At 40.8% G+C, this 18,387-nt stretch overlaps 1 protein-coding gene and 1 long non-coding RNA gene across 16 annotated transcripts in view; one reads left to right on the top strand and one right to left on the bottom strand.

Annotated features, from left to right (window-relative positions):
- LOC126995590 (uncharacterized) overlaps nt 1–8,766 on the top strand; it is a 40,804-nt gene extending 32,038 nt beyond the window's left edge. Inside the window, exon 4 of the long non-coding RNA XR_007750437.1 lies at nt 4,830–8,766. This is a non-coding gene — a long non-coding RNA (uncharacterized LOC126995590). The remainder of the gene's footprint in view (nt 1–4,829) is intronic.
- Nucleotides 1–18,387, bottom strand: part of LOC126995578 (uncharacterized) — a 60,072-nt gene that overhangs the window by 18,550 nt on the left and 23,135 nt on the right. For 3 of the 15 annotated variants that reach the window (XR_007750430.1, XR_007750429.1, XR_007750428.1), the window contains exons 2-5: nt 17,352–17,468; nt 15,259–15,294; nt 10,150–11,589; nt 1,682–1,879 (exon numbers count right to left, since the gene is read on the bottom strand). The exons of 2 other annotated variants lie outside the window; for them this stretch is intronic. Coding sequence is in view for 4 of the 13 variants with exons in the window: in XM_050855246.1 (XP_050711203.1) it covers nt 10,150–11,578 (1,429 nt within the window). In the remaining 9 variants the exon portion in view is untranslated. Of the gene's footprint in view, nt 1–445; nt 1,223–1,681; nt 1,880–10,149; nt 11,713–15,258; nt 15,295–17,351; nt 17,469–18,387 lie in introns of those variants that run through there. 10 more of the 15 variants (XR_007750427.1, XR_007750426.1, XM_050855246.1 and 7 more) reach the window with 7 other exon arrangements.

Raw genomic sequence — 18,387 nt, 5'->3', positions numbered from 1 at the left:
TCTGTCTAGCAACCGTCTCCCTCCTCCCCCTTCTCTCTCTCTCTCTCTCTCTCTCTAGCAACCGTCGCCCTCCTCCCCCTTCTCTCTCTCTCTCTCTCTCTCTCTCTCTCTCTCTCTCTCTCTCTCTCTCTCTCTCTAGCAACCGTCGCCCTCCTCCCCCTTCTCTCTCTTGGTAATCCAATAAAATAATGACTGAAGTAAAAATGTTCCTCTTTACCTGCTGCACAATATCTAGTCTTACCTTGCTCTACTATAATTTCATTCTACTTTTATGCCTTCCTAGGTACGTTACCTAATTCTTCCGCCCAATTCTTCAAGGATAAAAATTCGTTTTAGTGACTGATATATGAGTGGACCACAAATCTATCTTTAACCTGTCAAGCAGTACACTATACAATATGTTTTAATGCTGAGAGTACATCTTTCTCTTAATAATAATGCTTACCTTCTGGTGTAGAGCGGTGAATCATTGGTACAGCATCAGCATTCAGAGTTTGGCGAGTATTGGGTATAGGAAGGCTTAGCAACTCATACTTCAAGTGTCTTTCATAGTCACTTGGTTTAAAATGTAAACTGCAGATTCTTGCATATTTCGGGTTAATAATTTTTCGTCCGCAAGCTGCTATCCACTTACTTCTCTGCAGCTCGTTCTTCGGGAAGCGATGCAGCATGATATTGCCTTGCCGTTTGTAGGCATTGGAATTACAGTCACGCATAGCACAATAAAACGGCATTTTTTTTTTCGTCAGTGGCTTGCCTGAGCGCTCGGTAAAGGAAGGCGAGCATGCACATCCAAAGCGCACACCCTACCGCAACTCTAGTCACTCGTGCACTGGCGGTATTTGGATTCAAGGGACGTCATCTCGATGCTCCGCCCCTGCGCGTACTGGTCGCAGTTGCCATATGTACGATAATTATCGTACGTGTACGATAAGTTTACCTTCGGTACGATGTACAAGTGTTTCTCATTATCGTGTTTTGTACGATAATGTAGTTTCAACAAATAAATATAATTATCACTGTATAAAGAAAAAATGAGGTGCAGCAAGAATATGTAAAGGGACTGAACACCCAAATTCATCATTCTAACCGTCACATTGTCTCATATTATAATCTTGAAAAATAAACGAAGGGTGCACGCATGAAAAAAAAAATCAGTATAATAGGCAATAGGCACCTCTACTGATGGGAGAACGAGTTCAGTACATAAATTGGAGCGACTACGACAGTACTTGAACCATGGTAGAGGAAGTTCAGGAAACACCAGGTAGTCTCGATCCCTAGAGTCCTCCCCCACCACTCTGTGCGCATTCTAAATGACGTCACTGCCTAGACGAGAGAGAGAGAGAGAGAGAGAGAGAGAGAGAGAGAGAGAGAGAAGTAGCGATCGAACCCCTCTGTGGAGAGTGATGTGGCTTCAGCGCGGTCTTCTTGAGCCACGCCCTATTTAAAATAAGCTGCTCCAGGAGATGACGTATATATATATATATATATATATATATATATATATATATATATATATATATATATATATATATATATATATATATACGTCATCTCCTGGAGCAGCTTATTTTAAATAGGGCGTGGCTCAAGAGTTAACCATGGATGAATATGGCTCGTTGTGAGTCGAAATAGTGACCCTACCTGTTTAAGGTTTATTGTAAATATATTTACATACCTTTACCGTTTGGAAGATGAAGTGTTGGTACTGCACCAGGCTTAAATCGTACTTGTCTCGTAGGTAGTGGCAGGCCAAGCAGCTCGTATTTCAAATTTCGTAGATAAGCATCTGGTTCAAAATGGCGACTGCATAATTACCCATATTTGCAGTCTTTTGCGTCACAGAGTTCAAGCCACTTTTTTCTAAGCACTTCATCTTTTGGGAGAGTATGAAAAATTAGTTTGGTCCCTTTGAAATGCAGGGAGCTGCACCCACGAACAATACAGCACGTAGGCATACTACACAAGTGTCCCGTCTCACAGAAAACGGACAGCTCAGATAGACCACCTCCAGCCGGTGGTTACGTCAAGACTGAGATCCCCCCCCGCAGCAATCAAACCTCTCCCTCGTCTAGATTATGACGCCACGGTCTGCCTGCGCAGTTCACAGAAATTCTGGTCCAGCGCACCCCCACCGTGGGAATACCTTGCTTGCCTCCCTTTACCTTGGCTTGAAGACGTGTGTGTGTGTGTGTGTGTGTGTGTGTACGATAAAGACAATAATTTTTAGGAGCCCTTACGATAATTGTACTGAAAAAACACAAACTTGAGGAGTCAGTACGATGATTCCCAACTGAAAGTGTGGCAACACTGAGTCTGGTCGCAATTTTGAAGGTAGAGTGACTTGACTTGTTGTAAGTGACTTTGAGTAAACGTTTATGCAGGATCCATACGAGAGACGGTGTTGTGCGAAATCCACAGCCCGACAAATAAGCAGACAAATCGCGTACTGCGCATGCGCCGCCTCGCATCAACACAGCTGCGAAATAATCAGGCCGGAGAGGTGAGAATGTTCTTTCTACAGGCTTAGTTGATGATCTTAACTGGATTATTATCAACTGTAAGGGTTCATACTAACAGGGGGATATCGTGATTTGTTGTTAGTGTGGTTTGGGAGCGCTTAGATATTGGATATTTAGAGAAAACAGACATAAATATCTCGCCTCAACAGCTGCGAAATAATCAGCTCGGAGAGGTGAGAATTTTTTTCTACAGGTTTAGTTAATGATCTTAACTGGAATATTATCAACTGTAGGGGTTCATACTAAGAGGGAGTTATCTTGATTTGTTGTTAGTGTGTTTTGTGAGCGCTCAGATGCTGGAAATTTAGAGAAAAGACATAAATGTCTCGCCTCAACATTGCTGCGAAATAGTCAGCGCGGAGAGGTTAGTAATTTTTTTACACAGCCTCAGTTAATGATCTTAACTGAATTATTATCAACTTTAGGGGTTCATAGTAACAGGGAGTTATCTTAAGTTGTTGTTAGTGTGTTTTGGGAGCGCTCAGATGTTGGAAATTCAGAAAAAACAGACATAAATGTATCGCCTCAACACTGCTGCGAAATAATCAGCGCGGGGAGGTTGTATTTTTTTTTACACAGGCTTAGTTAATGATTTTAACTGGATTATTATCAACTGTAGGAGTTCATAGTAACAGGGGATTATCTTATGTTATTGTTAGTGTGTTTTGGGAGCGCTCAGATGCTGGAAATTTAGAAAAAAACAGACACAAATGTCTCGCCTCAACACTGCTGTGAAATAATCAGCCTGTTGAGGTTAAAAAAAATTTCCACAGCCTCAGTTAATTATCTTAACTGGATTTTTATTAACTGTTGTTAGTGTGTTTTGGGAGTGCTAAAATGGTGTGAATACAGAGAAAACAGACATAAGTGTGGTTGGCATAGAATAGTGGTTCCCAAACTTTTTTCAGGCGACCCCAATCATGCATCTCCCACGACCCCACTAGTTTATTTGTATATGTGTTATTACAATAAAAATAACACCATGCTTGATATTCTGAGGTCTTGGCGACCCCAGGGTTGGGAAAGGGGGGCATAGAAGATCCTCGGTCACATGTTCATCATTTCACTGGCCCATTTCACAGGCTTATAAGCTCTTTAGCTGCTTCCAGTGTGGATAGGAGAAATGTTGAGAATTAAGGTAGATGAAAGGGAGGATGAAAGTCAGTCTTCGTGTACATGCAAATTAAGAAGGGTTTAAGAAAAAAAAATCACACCTAGATTTTGTCTCCTGGAGATGGAGATGGATTATTTATTGGCCCTGTTGTGTAAGTTCAAAAGTTTTTTTTATCACTTTAGGGGTGCATATTGATAGTAAGAGCCCTCTTATTGCTTATAGTATGTGTCAGGATAGTAGTGATGCTGGATGTTTAAAGAAATAAAGTGAAAGCTAAGCTTTTTGGACAGCTCTCCACATGGGATCTGATATTTGAAGACCTTACATTGTAGGGTATCCTGTTTATTTCCTACTGTAGATGTTTTCAATTGACATATATGTCTTATTTTGTGTGTGAGGCATGTTGTCCACTATAAAGCTGGAGACCAAGAAAAGTAATGGAAATAAGTGGTCCTGTGAAGGGTTGTGAGTGCATTCACAGGTTTTTACATTATTTGCAAATTTGCTTTATTTGCTCACCATTTTTTTATACCTGAACTTTAATTTATTTTCCTTTCATGCACCATGTGATAGAGTAGCAATGGACAGAATAATTTAAAAAAAAATGAGACAGTATATATTGTAAATCTAACTGCCTGAGTTTAGTCGTGGTCTGGGGTAGTCAGTGCCCAGAACCCTGACTGTTCATCCTCCCATTTCGGATTGGTCAATAAATGGGCACCAAAGTAAGGTATATTGTGGCATTAGTTTTTTTTTTTAAAGAATATGAATGGGTAACAAAGCTAGATAAACTGTGGGGTTAATTAACCTAATAGATACCTCCTCCTCTGTACCTATCACCTTAAGTAGTAACCTATTGGCACTTTGTAGCCAATCACCGCTCACTGTGAGATTATAAACATGGTGGCTAAGGAGAAATTTGTTACCATATCTTACAAAAGTCTTAACCTTATTACAGGAATATTGGGCACCTATTTGATATCCGCCAAGCAATGCTAAGTCACCATTCTCGTAATGTGTGTTACAATAGCTAACCATGTTGAAGAAAACTGTATTTAGATTGAATTTAGGCCTGGAGTTTAGATCAAGTAATAATTCCTTGAAGATTATGTAAAAAATAACCTTGCTTAATTGCCTATAGGTAACTGATGGTACATGCATATAACTGTTGCTCATACATTGATTTTCAGACAAGATGGTTCACAGAGAAAAAGACCCATGGCTGCACATCCAACAAATTGTTCACTTTGTGGAAACAAATGAGCTCCTAGACACGATAACTGAAGGAGAGGAGAACATTAAAACAGCAGCAACAGCAAGTTTCATCATGCTTTCATTACTTTCTCCATCCCATCCTGAGACACCACATGCACTTCTAATATAACTCATTTCCACTGCACGTATTCTTGACTGCTGTGCTGCATTCCATGTCCACATCTCTGATGCATATGACAGAGTTGGCAGGATAATACTATTCCTTATTCCCTCCTTTACCTCCATGCTCACACTTCTTCCTTTCATAACTCTCTCCAATGCACCCACCACCTGTCTGCCTTTCACTGCTCTTTCCCTCACGTCACCTTCCATACTTCCATGCTCATATAAAACTGTCCCTAAATATTTGAACTCAGTCACCTCCTCCATTCTCTGTTACCCTAACCTTATCCTACACTTTGTTATGTTCTCTGCTCTAACTCTGTACAGCTTTGCAAAATCAATGACCTGCTCTTGCCCTCTTAAATACCATAATCTTACTCTTTCCAGCATTCACTCTGAGCTTTTTCCTCTTACACAGGAATTCACCATTTAACTTTGCTTTTCAGCACTTTTGTATGTATGTTTTTTTATCAGGGATTCACCATTTAAGTATCCTTTCCAGCATTTTTGTAAGTATTTTTTATCAGAAATTCGCCAATAAATTATCTTTTCCAGCACTTTTTTTTTTTTTTTTTTTTTTTTTAATCAGGAATTCACCATTTAGTAATCACACTGGTCAACACACTTTTTGCTGACTTAGGTTTTGTGGTTGTTTTTAGCTGATTTTAAAGTGCTGATTTCAAATATGGCATCCATTTTTTGCTAACACATCAGGTTTTCATTCTATGGCACATCCCTGTTTTATGATGTACTGTATGAATAATTTACTTGGTCAGGAGAGTTTACTAAGTCTTACATCTTAAATCCATAAGTTATAATGTCAACAGAATCTGAAATGATCAATAAATTGTAAGATAACATCACCTTTTATTAAATACATCTGCTTGTTTTTTTGTTGTTGTTTTTTTACAACAAAGGAGGCAGCTCAAGGGCACACACACACACACACAAAAAAAAAAAAATAATAAAAAAAGCCTGCTACTCGCTACTCCTAAAAAAGAAACAAAAGAGGTGGCCGAAAGGAAGATCAAATGCGGGAGGAGAGGTGTCCTGATACCCTCCTCTTGAAAGAGTTCAAGTCGTAGGCAGGAGCAAATACAGATGAAGGAAGATTGTTCCAGAGTTTACCAGCGTGAGGGATGAAAGAGTGAAGATGCTGGTTAACTCTTGCATAAGGGGTTTGGACAGTATAGGGATGAGCATGGGTAGAAAGTCGAGTGCAGCGGGGCCGCGGGAGGGGGGGAGGCATGCAGTTAGCAAGTTCAGAAGAGCAGTCAGCGTGGAAATATCGATAGAAGATAGAAAGAGAGGCAACATTGCGGCGGAATTTAAGAGGTAGAAGACTATCAGTATGAGGAGAGCTGATGAGACGAAGAGCCTTAGCCTCCACTCTGTCCAGAAGAGCTGTGTGAGTGGAGCCCCCCACACATGAGATGCATACTCCATACGAGGGCGGACAAGGCCCCTGTATATGGACAGCAACTGTGCAGGGGAGAAGAACTGGCGGAGACGGTACAGAACGCCCAGCCTCGAGGAAGCTGATTTAGTAAGAGATGAGATATGAAGTTTCCAGTTGAGATTTTGAGTCAAGGATAGACCGAGGATGTTTAGTTTTGAGGAAGGTGATAGCTGGGTGTTGTCAAAGAATAGGGGATAGTTGTTTGGAAGATTGTGTCGAGTGGATAGGTGGAGAAACTGTGTTTTTGAGGCGTTGAAGGACACCAGGTTCTTCTTGCCCCAATCGGAAATAATAGTAAGGTCTGAGGCTAAGCGTTCTGCAGCCTCTAGCCTTCAGTCGTTAAGTTCCTGAAGGGTGGGTCTTCTATTAAAAGAAGTTGAGTAATGCAGAGTGGAATCATCAGCGTAGGAATGGATAGGACAGTTCGTTTTGGAAAGATCATCATCAATGAACAACAGAAAAAGAGTGGGAGATAGGACAGAATCCTGTGGGACACCACTGTTAATAGATTTAGGGGAAGAACAGTGACCGTCTACCACGGCAGAAATAGAACGGTCAGAAAGGAAACTGGAGATAAAGGTGCAGAGAGAAGGATAGAAACCATAGGAGGGTAGTTTAGAAAGCAAAGATTTGTGCCAGACCCTATCAAAAGCTTTTGATATGTCCAGCGCAATAGCAAAAGTTTCACCAAAACGGCTAAGAGAGGATGACCAAGAGTCAGTTAAGAAGGCTAGGAGATCACCAGTAGAACGCCCCTTGCGGAACCCATACTGGCGATCAGATAGAAGGTCAGAAGTGGAAAGGTGCTTTAGAATCTTCCGGTTAAGGATTGATTCAAAAGCTTTAGATAGACAAGAAAGTAAAGCTATAGGACGGTAGTTTGAGGGATTGGAGCGGTCACCCTTTTTAGGTACAGGCTGTATGAAGGCATACTTCCAGCAAGAAGGAAAGGTAGATGTTGACAGGCAGAGGCAAAAGAGTTTGACCAGGCAGGGTGACAGCACGGAGGCACAGTTTTTAAGGACAATAGGAGGCACTCCATCAGGTCCATAAGCCTTCTGAGGATTGAGGCCAGAGAGGGCATAGAAAACATCATGTTGAAGAATCTTTATAACAGGCATAAAGGAGTCAGAGGGGGGATGAGTAGGAGGAATATGCCCAAAATCGTCCAGAGTGGAGTTTTTAGAAAAAGTTTGAGAGAAGAGTTCAGCCTTAGAGATAGATGAGACGGCAGTGTTCTCATAAGCGGAAATTTGTTCCACGAATATGTTAGTTTGTGTACGATTGTTTGTGCTTTATCCATTATATTTGAGAATTAACCAGCAGGAGTGTTTCATGTTTACACAGTCACTTTGAATACTCCAACAGTAGTCTGCCATCATGTGTACGTCCCATCTGCCTTGATATCTCTCCTCCATAACCTTAATATCTTGATGAAAGCGCTCGCCATGCTCATCGCTCACATCTCCAAGATTAGCAGGAAATTCATTGAGATGGCTCTTGAGGAACTGAACCTTTATGCTCATGTTGCAGCCTAAGAGATGACAGGTATCAAGCAATGTCTCCACCAAATCTTGTAGTGTACTGCCTTTTTGCTCCCCAAAAATCCTTTCACAACAGCCACAAATGAATCCCATGCTCTTTTTCTACGTCAGTCTTCAAGCTCGAAAAGTTTTGCCATTCCATTAACTTCTTGATGTGTGTCCCATAAAAAAACACCAGCCTTTATTTTAGCCAGGAAATGTTGTACATATGAATTTGACACAGTCACCCTCCACATTAAAAGCTTTGACAAACTGTTTCATTAGTCCTAATTTAATATGAAGGGGTGGGAAGATGATTTTTTCTCACTCAACAAAGGGTTGGTGCATGATATTCTTCTCCCCAACAGTCTAACTTTTTTTAACTGGCCAGAGTATCTGTTCCCAATGTTTGTCTTTTGCTCAGCGATCCCATAAATGCAGGAAACATGGATGTTTTGTATACCCTTTTTGTTGGCCAAGTAAAAAGTTGACCATTTTCAGATCCACACATATGACCCATTTGTGTTCATCATACTTGAGTAAATCTAATACAGTTTTAATGTGTTCATGATTCTTTTTAACCCAAGAACAGCGACAGACCTCAATTGAGGCTTGCCCGAGGAGAGGCGACAAGCCTCAATTGAGTGCGATTTTTGAATGCATACATAGATGGCTGAAAATTGGACTGGATCATGTAATATATGGTAACACTCAGTAGGACTACCCACTGTCGCCCCCCACCCGCCCCCACCTCCAGCCGGCAGCAGACCCCCTCGCCTACCCTCCCGGGCAGTTTCAGCAACACCATGCTCTAAATTTAGATTTATTGTATATATTATTGTCTATAGTTATAATTTTTTATAAGTTACTCTGTAATAAAACTTATAAAAATAATAAAAAAATATAAAAATAATATAAAATAATAAAAAAGTAAAAATAAAAAAATAAATAACGTGTTATATTATTCATTGGCGTTCAAAATGAACTCCTTTGAATAATATGACGTGTACATGATATGTGTCATTTACGCTCACGTCCCTCGTCTTGATTCGTGGCGCGTAGTCCCCCCTCGCACGTCCCAGGGGCTGCCAGCGCTCGGCTAAATCCCATTTATTGACCGCTGCCACAGCCCATGCGCTCCAATATTCCAAAGGTGCTGAGGTACTGTTTTCCCAATTCTGAGAGACTTGATTTTTTGGTCAACCAGTCACCTAACAATGGCTCTCTCCAACCCTGGGATCGCTTTTCTCGGGTTAAAAGCACAGAGTGGCCAATAGGAGTAATACACATTTTAGACTTTTTTTTTTTAACTATCTATATAAAGTCTCCATTCGTGAGAATCATACTGTAGAGCATCCATCGCTTTTAACAGATACAATATATTAATATATCTACGTGTGTCTAGATAGATAAATAACTGTCTAAATACATAGATGAAATAAATATCAACATACAGTATAAGATTACCTATGATATTTCTTATAGCAATGGGTGGGGCCAATATGCAGCCCATAGATAAAAAAAACTTGAAGTGACAGAAAAAACTATTGTCATTTTTAAACTCAGTGACCCCAAATTACCCAAGAACAGGTCTCAAACTTAGGTCGGCAGAAAAAAAAAGTAAAAATTTGTTGTGTCGTGAATTATCCTTTCCAGCACTTTTGTCTCATTTTCCTTTACAAATTTGGATAGTTTATGCCTTACCCACCCTTTCTGTTGTATCACTCAGCACATACTAATGAAAAAAATGGTTTTACAATTCAGGCAGGACAGGAAATAAAGCTAACAATCTTTGGGAAAGCAAGCAGCACCACCAGTAGCAGCGACGGGCCAAATTTTTGGTTTTACCACATACCGACGACGGGCCAAAATTTTGGTTTTACCGTGTACCAGTGACAAGCCAAAATTTTGGCTTGATTTAAACCCCCCAAAATAGAGGATGCACAAACTGATGACGAATGCATTGATATCTATTACATAATGATTTGCGTGAGTGATGATTATTTCTCAGTTTGCTTGGAGGAGCCTTTAAGAAACTAATCTGGATGAACAAATAATGGAAAAGGTTAGAGTCAAAAGTATTTCTTATTCAGTCATGTGAAAATAGACATTGAATAAGTCAGAGGTTATGGCAAGGATCCCTCCCTTTACCTTTGGGTCTGGCTGGGGCCTTAGGATAGGGTCGAACTTGCTCTGGTGAAGGTCCAGTGGCTGTGGCTTGCACTTGAGCATCTGTCTCTCCGGCTGGCTCTTGTGGTGCTGGTGACATAGATGGCTCTGGTTGGCTAGTAGATGGCTCTGGTTGTGGTGATGTAGGCATAGATGGTCCAGTTGTTGAGATGGGCTCTTCTCTCTCACATACTGTGGTCCCCACAAAATCCAGCTCAGTAAAAATCTCTCGATTGATGGGCCAGATTCCTGTAGACCTGAAGCCAGAGAGAACATTGGCTGGGGTGCAGGCCTTTATCCAAGCATTACAGGCCATTTCGGGGACCTGCTGTTCTCGCACAGGGCTATGTGGGTGAGTGAGCTGGTAGTCATGCACCATCACTTTGTAGCAAGCCTTGAAGGGACCATAGATGCTGACGTCAAGTGGCTGGAGTCGAGCAGTCGTGTGGGGTGGCAGGGTGAGTATCACAATGCCGTTGTCTATGGCATATTTCACAGCACCAATGGTCATGTGGCACTCGGCGTTGTCCATAATCAAAAGTATTTTATTTTCTGGAGTGCTGTTGGTCTTTTCATGGATATGTTCAATAGTTTGAAGCCAGCACTCCCCATTCATCCAGCCGCTTTCGTGGAATATGCCCTTCGTTCCATGGATGGTGCCACGCAGAAACTCGTCATTTACTCTCTTGCGAGGAATTATGAAGACAGGAGGCAAGAATTGGCCTGCAGCATTAACTATTCCAACAAAGGTCATGCTTGCCCCTCGCTCCTGCGTTACTTGTGCTGCGACAGGTTGACCAGACTCGCACAGCACCTTCACTGGCTTCACAACAGTGGAGATGCTGCTCTCATCCACATTGAAGATCCTGTCAGGGGTAAATTTATATTTGTCCATGGCTGAGGTATAGGCTGTGAAGAAGGTGGCAACGTTCACTTTGTTGAAACTTGAAATCCTGGCTATTGACATCCCTTCAGGGCTTTTCAGTGTCAGGCTGGTGTGTCGTTCCATGAATGAGTAGTACCAATTTTCGTTTGCCAGTTGTGTGGCATGCCAGTTTGCAGGGATATTGGAGCACTTGCAAGCCACAGCATACTCATATGCAAGTCGGCGAAATTCCTTGCGAGTCATCCCATAGAACAGTCTTGCCACATGTATGGCATATTTGCACAGCATTTCCTCCTGATTCTTGTTGAAAATCTTGTTAAAATTTTCTTGGGGAATTACAAAGGTGTGCCCATCAGATTTGGCTTTGCTCTTTGTGAAGGCATCCTGCAGAGTCATAACCTTGACACCAAACTCCCGAGCTGCCCTCCGTATGCTGGTGTTGTGCTCAATCCTGTAGTTGAATGCCAGTTCGAGGTTGGTCCGGTCTGTCTCCCGGAGGTTCTTGGGAATGAACTTGCGTGGCATCCTGGCTCAATCTGAAATAAATAACATAAATAAAGGTCACAAGGCATATATCTATACATTATTATATTCAAGTGTGTCCTTCACCATTCTTGAACTGGACACAACAAAATTACAATGAAAACAATATTTAGATAAGCAACAGAATCTTTAAATTTCATATGAGATACCTTATGCTATCCTAGACTATATTGCTGTAGCCTATCTGTCAATTTTCAAATAAAGTTCAACACAAACAGCATAAATATCTTTGTTTACATGTGGAGACTCCGTACACTTAAAAGCCAAGCTGTACGAAACATCCACAGGCAGCCATTAAAATGAAAACAAACTTTACCGACACACGTGGTGTACTACATCACTAAAACCTCGTCATATCATCACATATAGTCATATTTAGGTGTACAATACCTAACCTTCACACTCCTAGCATATTCATAAGCACCACAAACCATAATTTAGAGGCAAAATATTACATCAGGAATGCGAAAAACCGAAAAACTCACCTCATTCTGTTGGTTGCCGCGCTCAAATGGAGGGACGGAGCTGTGTGACTCCGTTTTCTCTTTCACTCTTTAGACGTTAACTAGCTTAAAATAATATATGTGGTCTTGAGAGCTTTTGTACGGTACATCCATATGTACGGTTCGTCCAGAACCTACCCTATTTATTTTTTACTCTAAAATTTGTCCCCTACCATTATACTTTTGAGTTTCATGATGCTACTTACAAATATGTCAATAATTGTACAATCACACTATGTATTGCCTGGGGGTTGGGATGGCAGGTTCCTCCCTTCTCCTTTGCTGTATAACTGCAACAATAAACTATCAATCAATCATAGCATTAAGTGTAAAGGCATGACTTTGGTGGCAGAGTTAGAAAATTGATTGTAGAGTGGCAAAGATTAGTCATAAAACATCAAGATAGTCTGATATGATGCCAAAGAAAATGTAATGGAGGAATTAAGGGAATGCAACAGACTATGACATCATTGAGATACGGGGACTGCTGAAATAAATTAGAAAGGGATGCTGTGAAAATGAAAAAAATAATTATGTTGTTGAATACTGATTCATTGATTTGATTGATGGTTTATTGTTGTAAAGGTACACAACAAAGAAGAAGGGAGGAACATGCCATCCCAACCCCAGGCAATACACAGTGAGATTGTACGTACAACTATTCATATATCCGTTGGTAGCACCATGAAACTAAAATAGGTACCATGGTAAGGGGCAAGTGCAGTATTAAAAATAAATAGAAGCAGTGATCAGATCAAGGAGGCAGTCACAAGGGACTGCGCCTAGGAGACCTACAGTCTAGGAGCATATGCAAGATAATTAATTAAAATAAATGACATCATTATTGTCAATGAACCAGCTCAGATAGGGCCCACGTACTGGCCCTGTGCTTGTTCAAGATTCTATGAACAAACTTGCAGATTTCATGATTACATAAATCTTTTTGGTAAGGTGTGTAGTAGGGAGAGGGAAACACTACCTATCAGTCCATTAATTCTCACGGCACTGACAAACATAACTTAGGGGTTTATGGTTAATAATAACTGAGGTGGTTTTTATTGTTACATTATCAGGGTCGTACCCATAGGGGGTCTGACGAACACCCCCCCCACACACACACCTGCTAAATCAGTGGTTCCCAAAAATTTTTACGTTATGCCCCCTATTGATTTCTAGAAAATCGTCACACCCCCCCATCCCTTGTTCACACACACACACACACACACACATATATAGATATATATATATATATATATATATATATATATATATATATATATATATATATATAGATAGATAGATAGATAGATAGATAGATAGATAGAGAGAGAGAGAGAGAGAGAGAGAGAGAGAGAGGTAACTCGCGATTTACGCGAGTTTGGTTTACGCGTTTTTTTAAATAACACGGGGTCCAAAATCCAAATAAATGTTTAATTTACACGTTTTTTCACTTATACGCGATATTTTATGGAGTGGCCACCAGATGTCTCACGCAACTGGACTCACACGGCGCCGCGGCCACACAGCTGAGCTCATTTCTTCCCGCGCGCCACTTGAACAACAATACAGTACCCACGCTGCCACGCTACTCAACAATAGGGGTGGCCAGGTACCGGTACTAGTGCCGGTACTAACGGTACCAACTATACGGTACGGTACCGGTACCAATAGTAGCCAGTCGCTCATGGTGTCCCTCATTTCTTCCTCACACGAGTGAGGCTGAGACTGAGTGCGTGAGTGGATATCTCTGTGATATGGATATTCTCTCTCTCTCTCTCTCTCTCTCTCTCTCTCTCTCTCTCTCTCTCTCTCTCTCTCTCTCTCTCTCTCTCTCTCTCTCCACTGAATGAAGTGAATATTTATTTTTCGATAGAAACCTACCTCTTGTTTGATTTACATTGTTTTTGATTTACGCGATCTCTTCAAGGACACAATATTCGCGTAAATCGAGAGTTACCTGTGTGTATATATATATAGATATATATATATATATATATATATATATATATATATATATATATATATATATATATATATATATATATATATATATATATATATATATATATATATATATATATATATATATATATATATATATATATATATATATATATATATATATATATATATATATATATATATATATATATATATATATATATATATATATATATGTGTGTGTGTGTGTGTGTGTGTGTGTGTGTGTGTGTGTGTGTGTGTTATTTCTTTGCAAAACTGCAATTTTGGGCAGACGGAATCACGCCCCCCTTGTATCCAGATCACGCCCCCAGTTTGGGAACCACTGTCCTACGTGCTAAATGGTCCACTTATTGAGAAGGTTAAAACAAAAAAAAGTTTTATGTTGCATTTCTGGAGATACAGGTTACTGAGGATTTTTCTTGTCATTCTTATTCCATTGATTGTCTATATATACCTGAATGAACAGCAGGCAAATACCACCCAGAAATGTCAATTTTCAAAATCCTGAACCACCTATCTACCCCGCCTCTCTTCAAGAGGCTACAAAGGTCCACATTTATTGTGAAAAAATACCCCTTCCCGCTTTAACAGCTGAGTATATGTCCCTGTTAAACCTTATAGTCACTTTACTAACTTATAGCAGCTACTGCCGCCATACAAATCAAAGCCGAATACAAACTGAGCTATTCTTATTATTTCTCTGGCTGAGGATTTCGCATGATCTACATGCGAAATACTCAACCTTTTTCAGTGGCGCATGCGCAGAGGGCGGTGGATTTCGCACAACAACGGCGTGTGCCCCGCGCCGCCTACACTACTCGCTCACTGATGGAAATAGTGCTATAAAAAGAAAACAGCCAGCATGTATTTTAACACTTTCTTTCGTTTAGTGTGTGTGTTTTTGTTACTTGTTACTATTTATGAAACTACAAGGCATATAAGCAAATGTTATTAGGCGCACAGTGACATGTAGTACAGGGAGATACAATCGACTTAATATTAAAATTAAACTCTCTCTCTCTCTCTCTCTCTCTCTCTCTCTCTCTCTCTCTCTCTCTCTCTCTCTCTCTCTCTCTCTCTCTCTCTCTCTCTCACACACACACACACACACACACACACACACACACACACACACACATCACTATTTTATTCCATAATAGGTTATCAGTCACTTACTGTGTTGAGTATCGCTCCTGATGTGTTGTCCTGAACAGGGCCGGATTTACTTGCTTGTGGGCCCTAGGCCAAATCTCATCAGGGGGCCCCCCCCCTCGCCAATATATATATATATATATATATATATATATATATATATATATATATATATATATATATATATATATATATATATATATATATATATATATATATGAGAGAGATTTTGACTCCTTTTTTCAAGAAAACTTAAGGACAAACAGGCTCAAAAAAGGACAGACTGTCCTTAAAAGGACAAACATGGCAACCCTGCCACACACAGTACGAGTCTGGTGACTGCGGCAGTTTCAAAAGAGCAACCTGCATTGTGAGTCAGTAAATTTAATTTTTGTGGAATGAATATGACACACAAAAGTTGATGAATGTGGATTTTTGGTCAAGGTGCTGAAGGTTAACGAACATTATTCTCTCTCTCTCTCTCTCTCTCTCTCTCTCTCTCTCTCTCTCTCTCTCTCTCTCTCTCTCTCTCTCTCTCTCGACCATTGGGTCACCACAACTTAAGTCCCCAGGACCCCAGTGGGCCCTCAGTTACCAGTGGGCCCTAGGCCAATGGCCTATGTTGCCTATTATGCCTATGTGCCTATGTGCCGAGCCTATGGAAAGTAGCTAATGTGACGCCGATTTTCAAAAAGGGGGACAGGTCAGTTGCTTCAAACTATCGCCCAATTAGCTTAACATCGGTTATAGGGAAGATGCTGGAGTCCATAATAGCCAGGAACATTCGGGAGCATTTAGAGAAACATAGCTTAATTCACGACTCGCAGCATGGGTTCACAAAAGGTAGGTCATGCCTCACCAATCTCTTGTCCTTCTACAATAAAGTATTTGAGGCGGTTGACAGAGATGAAAATTATGATGTAATCTATCTTGATTTTAGTAAAGCGTTTGACAAAGTTCCTCACCAACGACTGTTGCTTAAATTACAGGCTCACGGAGTAGAGGGTAAAGTTTTGAACTGGGTCAAGGCGTGGCTTAGCAATAGGAAGCAAAGAGTGCAAATCAATGGTAAAAGATCTGACTGGGGATGTGTTACGAGTGGGGTCCCACAAGGTTCGGTATTAGGTCCACTTTTGTTTATTATTTATATCAATGACTTAGACACAGGAATTAGTAGTGATGTTAGTAAATTTGCAGATGATACGAAGATCGGTAGAGTAATTGAGTCGGATCAGGACGCTAGTATTCTCCAAGGTGAACTCAACAGATTATATGACTGGGCGGATAAATGGCAGATGGAGTTCAATGTAGGGAAGTGCAGTATTCTGAGTGTAGGTAGGAACAACCCTCACATAACTATTGCTTAAATGACACTCTCATAAGTAGGTCTGGGTGCGAGAGGATTTAGGGTCTTAGTGAGCTCTGATCTCCGTCCAAGGGCACAATGCATTCAAGCTAGAAATCGAGCTAATAGGGTACTGGGATTTATTTCAAGGAGCGTAAGCAACAGAAGCCCCGAAGTCTTCCTCAAACTATATTTAGCATTAGTTAGACCTCATCTTGACTATGCGGTTCAGTTCTGGTCACCCTACTATAGAATGGATATCAAAATGTTAGAATCGGTGCAGAGGAGGATGACTAAGATGATTCAGGGGTTGAGAAACTTGCCATACGAGGAAAGACTCAAACAGTTAAACTTGCATTCTCTAGAAAGGCGAAGGGTGCGTGGAGACATGATCGAGGTTTATAAATGGATGAAGGGCTTTAATAAGGGAGACATTCATAAGGTTTTGTTGGTAAGAGAACCGGGTAGGACACGAAGTAACGGGTTTAAACTGGATAAATTCAGATTCAACAGGGACATAGGCAAAAATTGGTTTACTAACAGGGTGGTGGATGAGTGGAATAGGCTTAGCAGTCATGTGGTGAGTGCCAATACAATTGTCACATTCAAAAATAGACTAGATAAATTCATGGACAGCGATAATAGGTGGGGTTAGATACACGGGAGCTTAGGGTCAAAGGAGCTGCCTCGTACAGGCCTACCGGCCTCTTGCAGACTCCTGCGTTCTTATGTTCTTATGTTCTTATTGGCAAATCCGGCCCTGGTCCTGAACTAGTTCTCCCATCAGCACTCTCATCCAACATTTCTGCAACAATTCTTTTGAGTCCTCGCTTTTCTGCTCTTCTTGACCTCCCGCTAGCGTCCCCCAGGATTTCAGGAACAGTGGTAGCTGAAAAGGTTGTAGAAGTAGTAGTAGTAGTAGTAGTAGTAGTAGTAGTAGTAGTAGTAGTAGTAGCAGTTGTAACAAGAAAAAAATTCAACATTTGTATAAATAGTTAACATGCACCTTGAGTAAAGCATGTCATTGTGACCTCTGCATCTGGATCTGGATCTAGATACATGATGCGCAGGGCACCTTTCAGGTGCATAACATGCATATTTGTGTTGGCTGCTGGGGGGACGGGGGAGCCGATCGAGTGTGCAGGGGAGGGAAGTGAGTCAAGTGTAACGGACATGTTTCCGGTTCTGGGAAGAGCCTAGAAATGCATTGTGCCACGTACCAATGATAACGTAGTGCATATATTACGTCCTATAAATTGGATATTGGAGAGATCTCTCAAATTCTTATCATCTTAAGGGGAGAAGCCACCATTAGCTCGTGAAGTCATCAGGCTGCAGCGGAGTATAGCAGACGACAGTACCAGTGTTGTGTCCATTTATTTTTATTTTTTATCAGCTATGGCCACTCCAGCTTCAAACTGCGCCCAACAGGTATGTTATAGGTGCTTACTGAACACCTTATCAGTGTTGGAAATATGTTATATTATTAAAATGGGAGTGAAATCAATGTTTGGTATTTATGGATGTGTATATGTTACGAGTACGTTGACTGTTTGCGTTGTCTAAGTATATATGTGGGTCAATGTGAGTGTTTGTTATCTTGTGTAAAAGTGTAAGTCTGTGTGCTTGTCTGCGTAAGTGAAGAGGTTCTATGTTTATCTGGTGAATCTTAACAGTTTGCATTTGTCTGGTCGGAAGTGCATCTGCCATAATGCTTACCATTCGGTAGGAAAAGAGAGGGGACAGCATCTTTCTTCAGGACGCGTTGATTTTTAGGCTTTTCAATGCCAAGCAGCCTGTGCTTCAAG

Source organism: Eriocheir sinensis, chromosome 8 (genome assembly GCF_024679095.1).
Source record: "Eriocheir sinensis breed Jianghai 21 chromosome 8, ASM2467909v1, whole genome shotgun sequence".
Taxonomy (NCBI): Eukaryota; Metazoa; Arthropoda; class Malacostraca; order Decapoda; family Varunidae; genus Eriocheir; species Eriocheir sinensis.
This window is presented reverse-complemented; position numbering and strand designations above follow the sequence as displayed.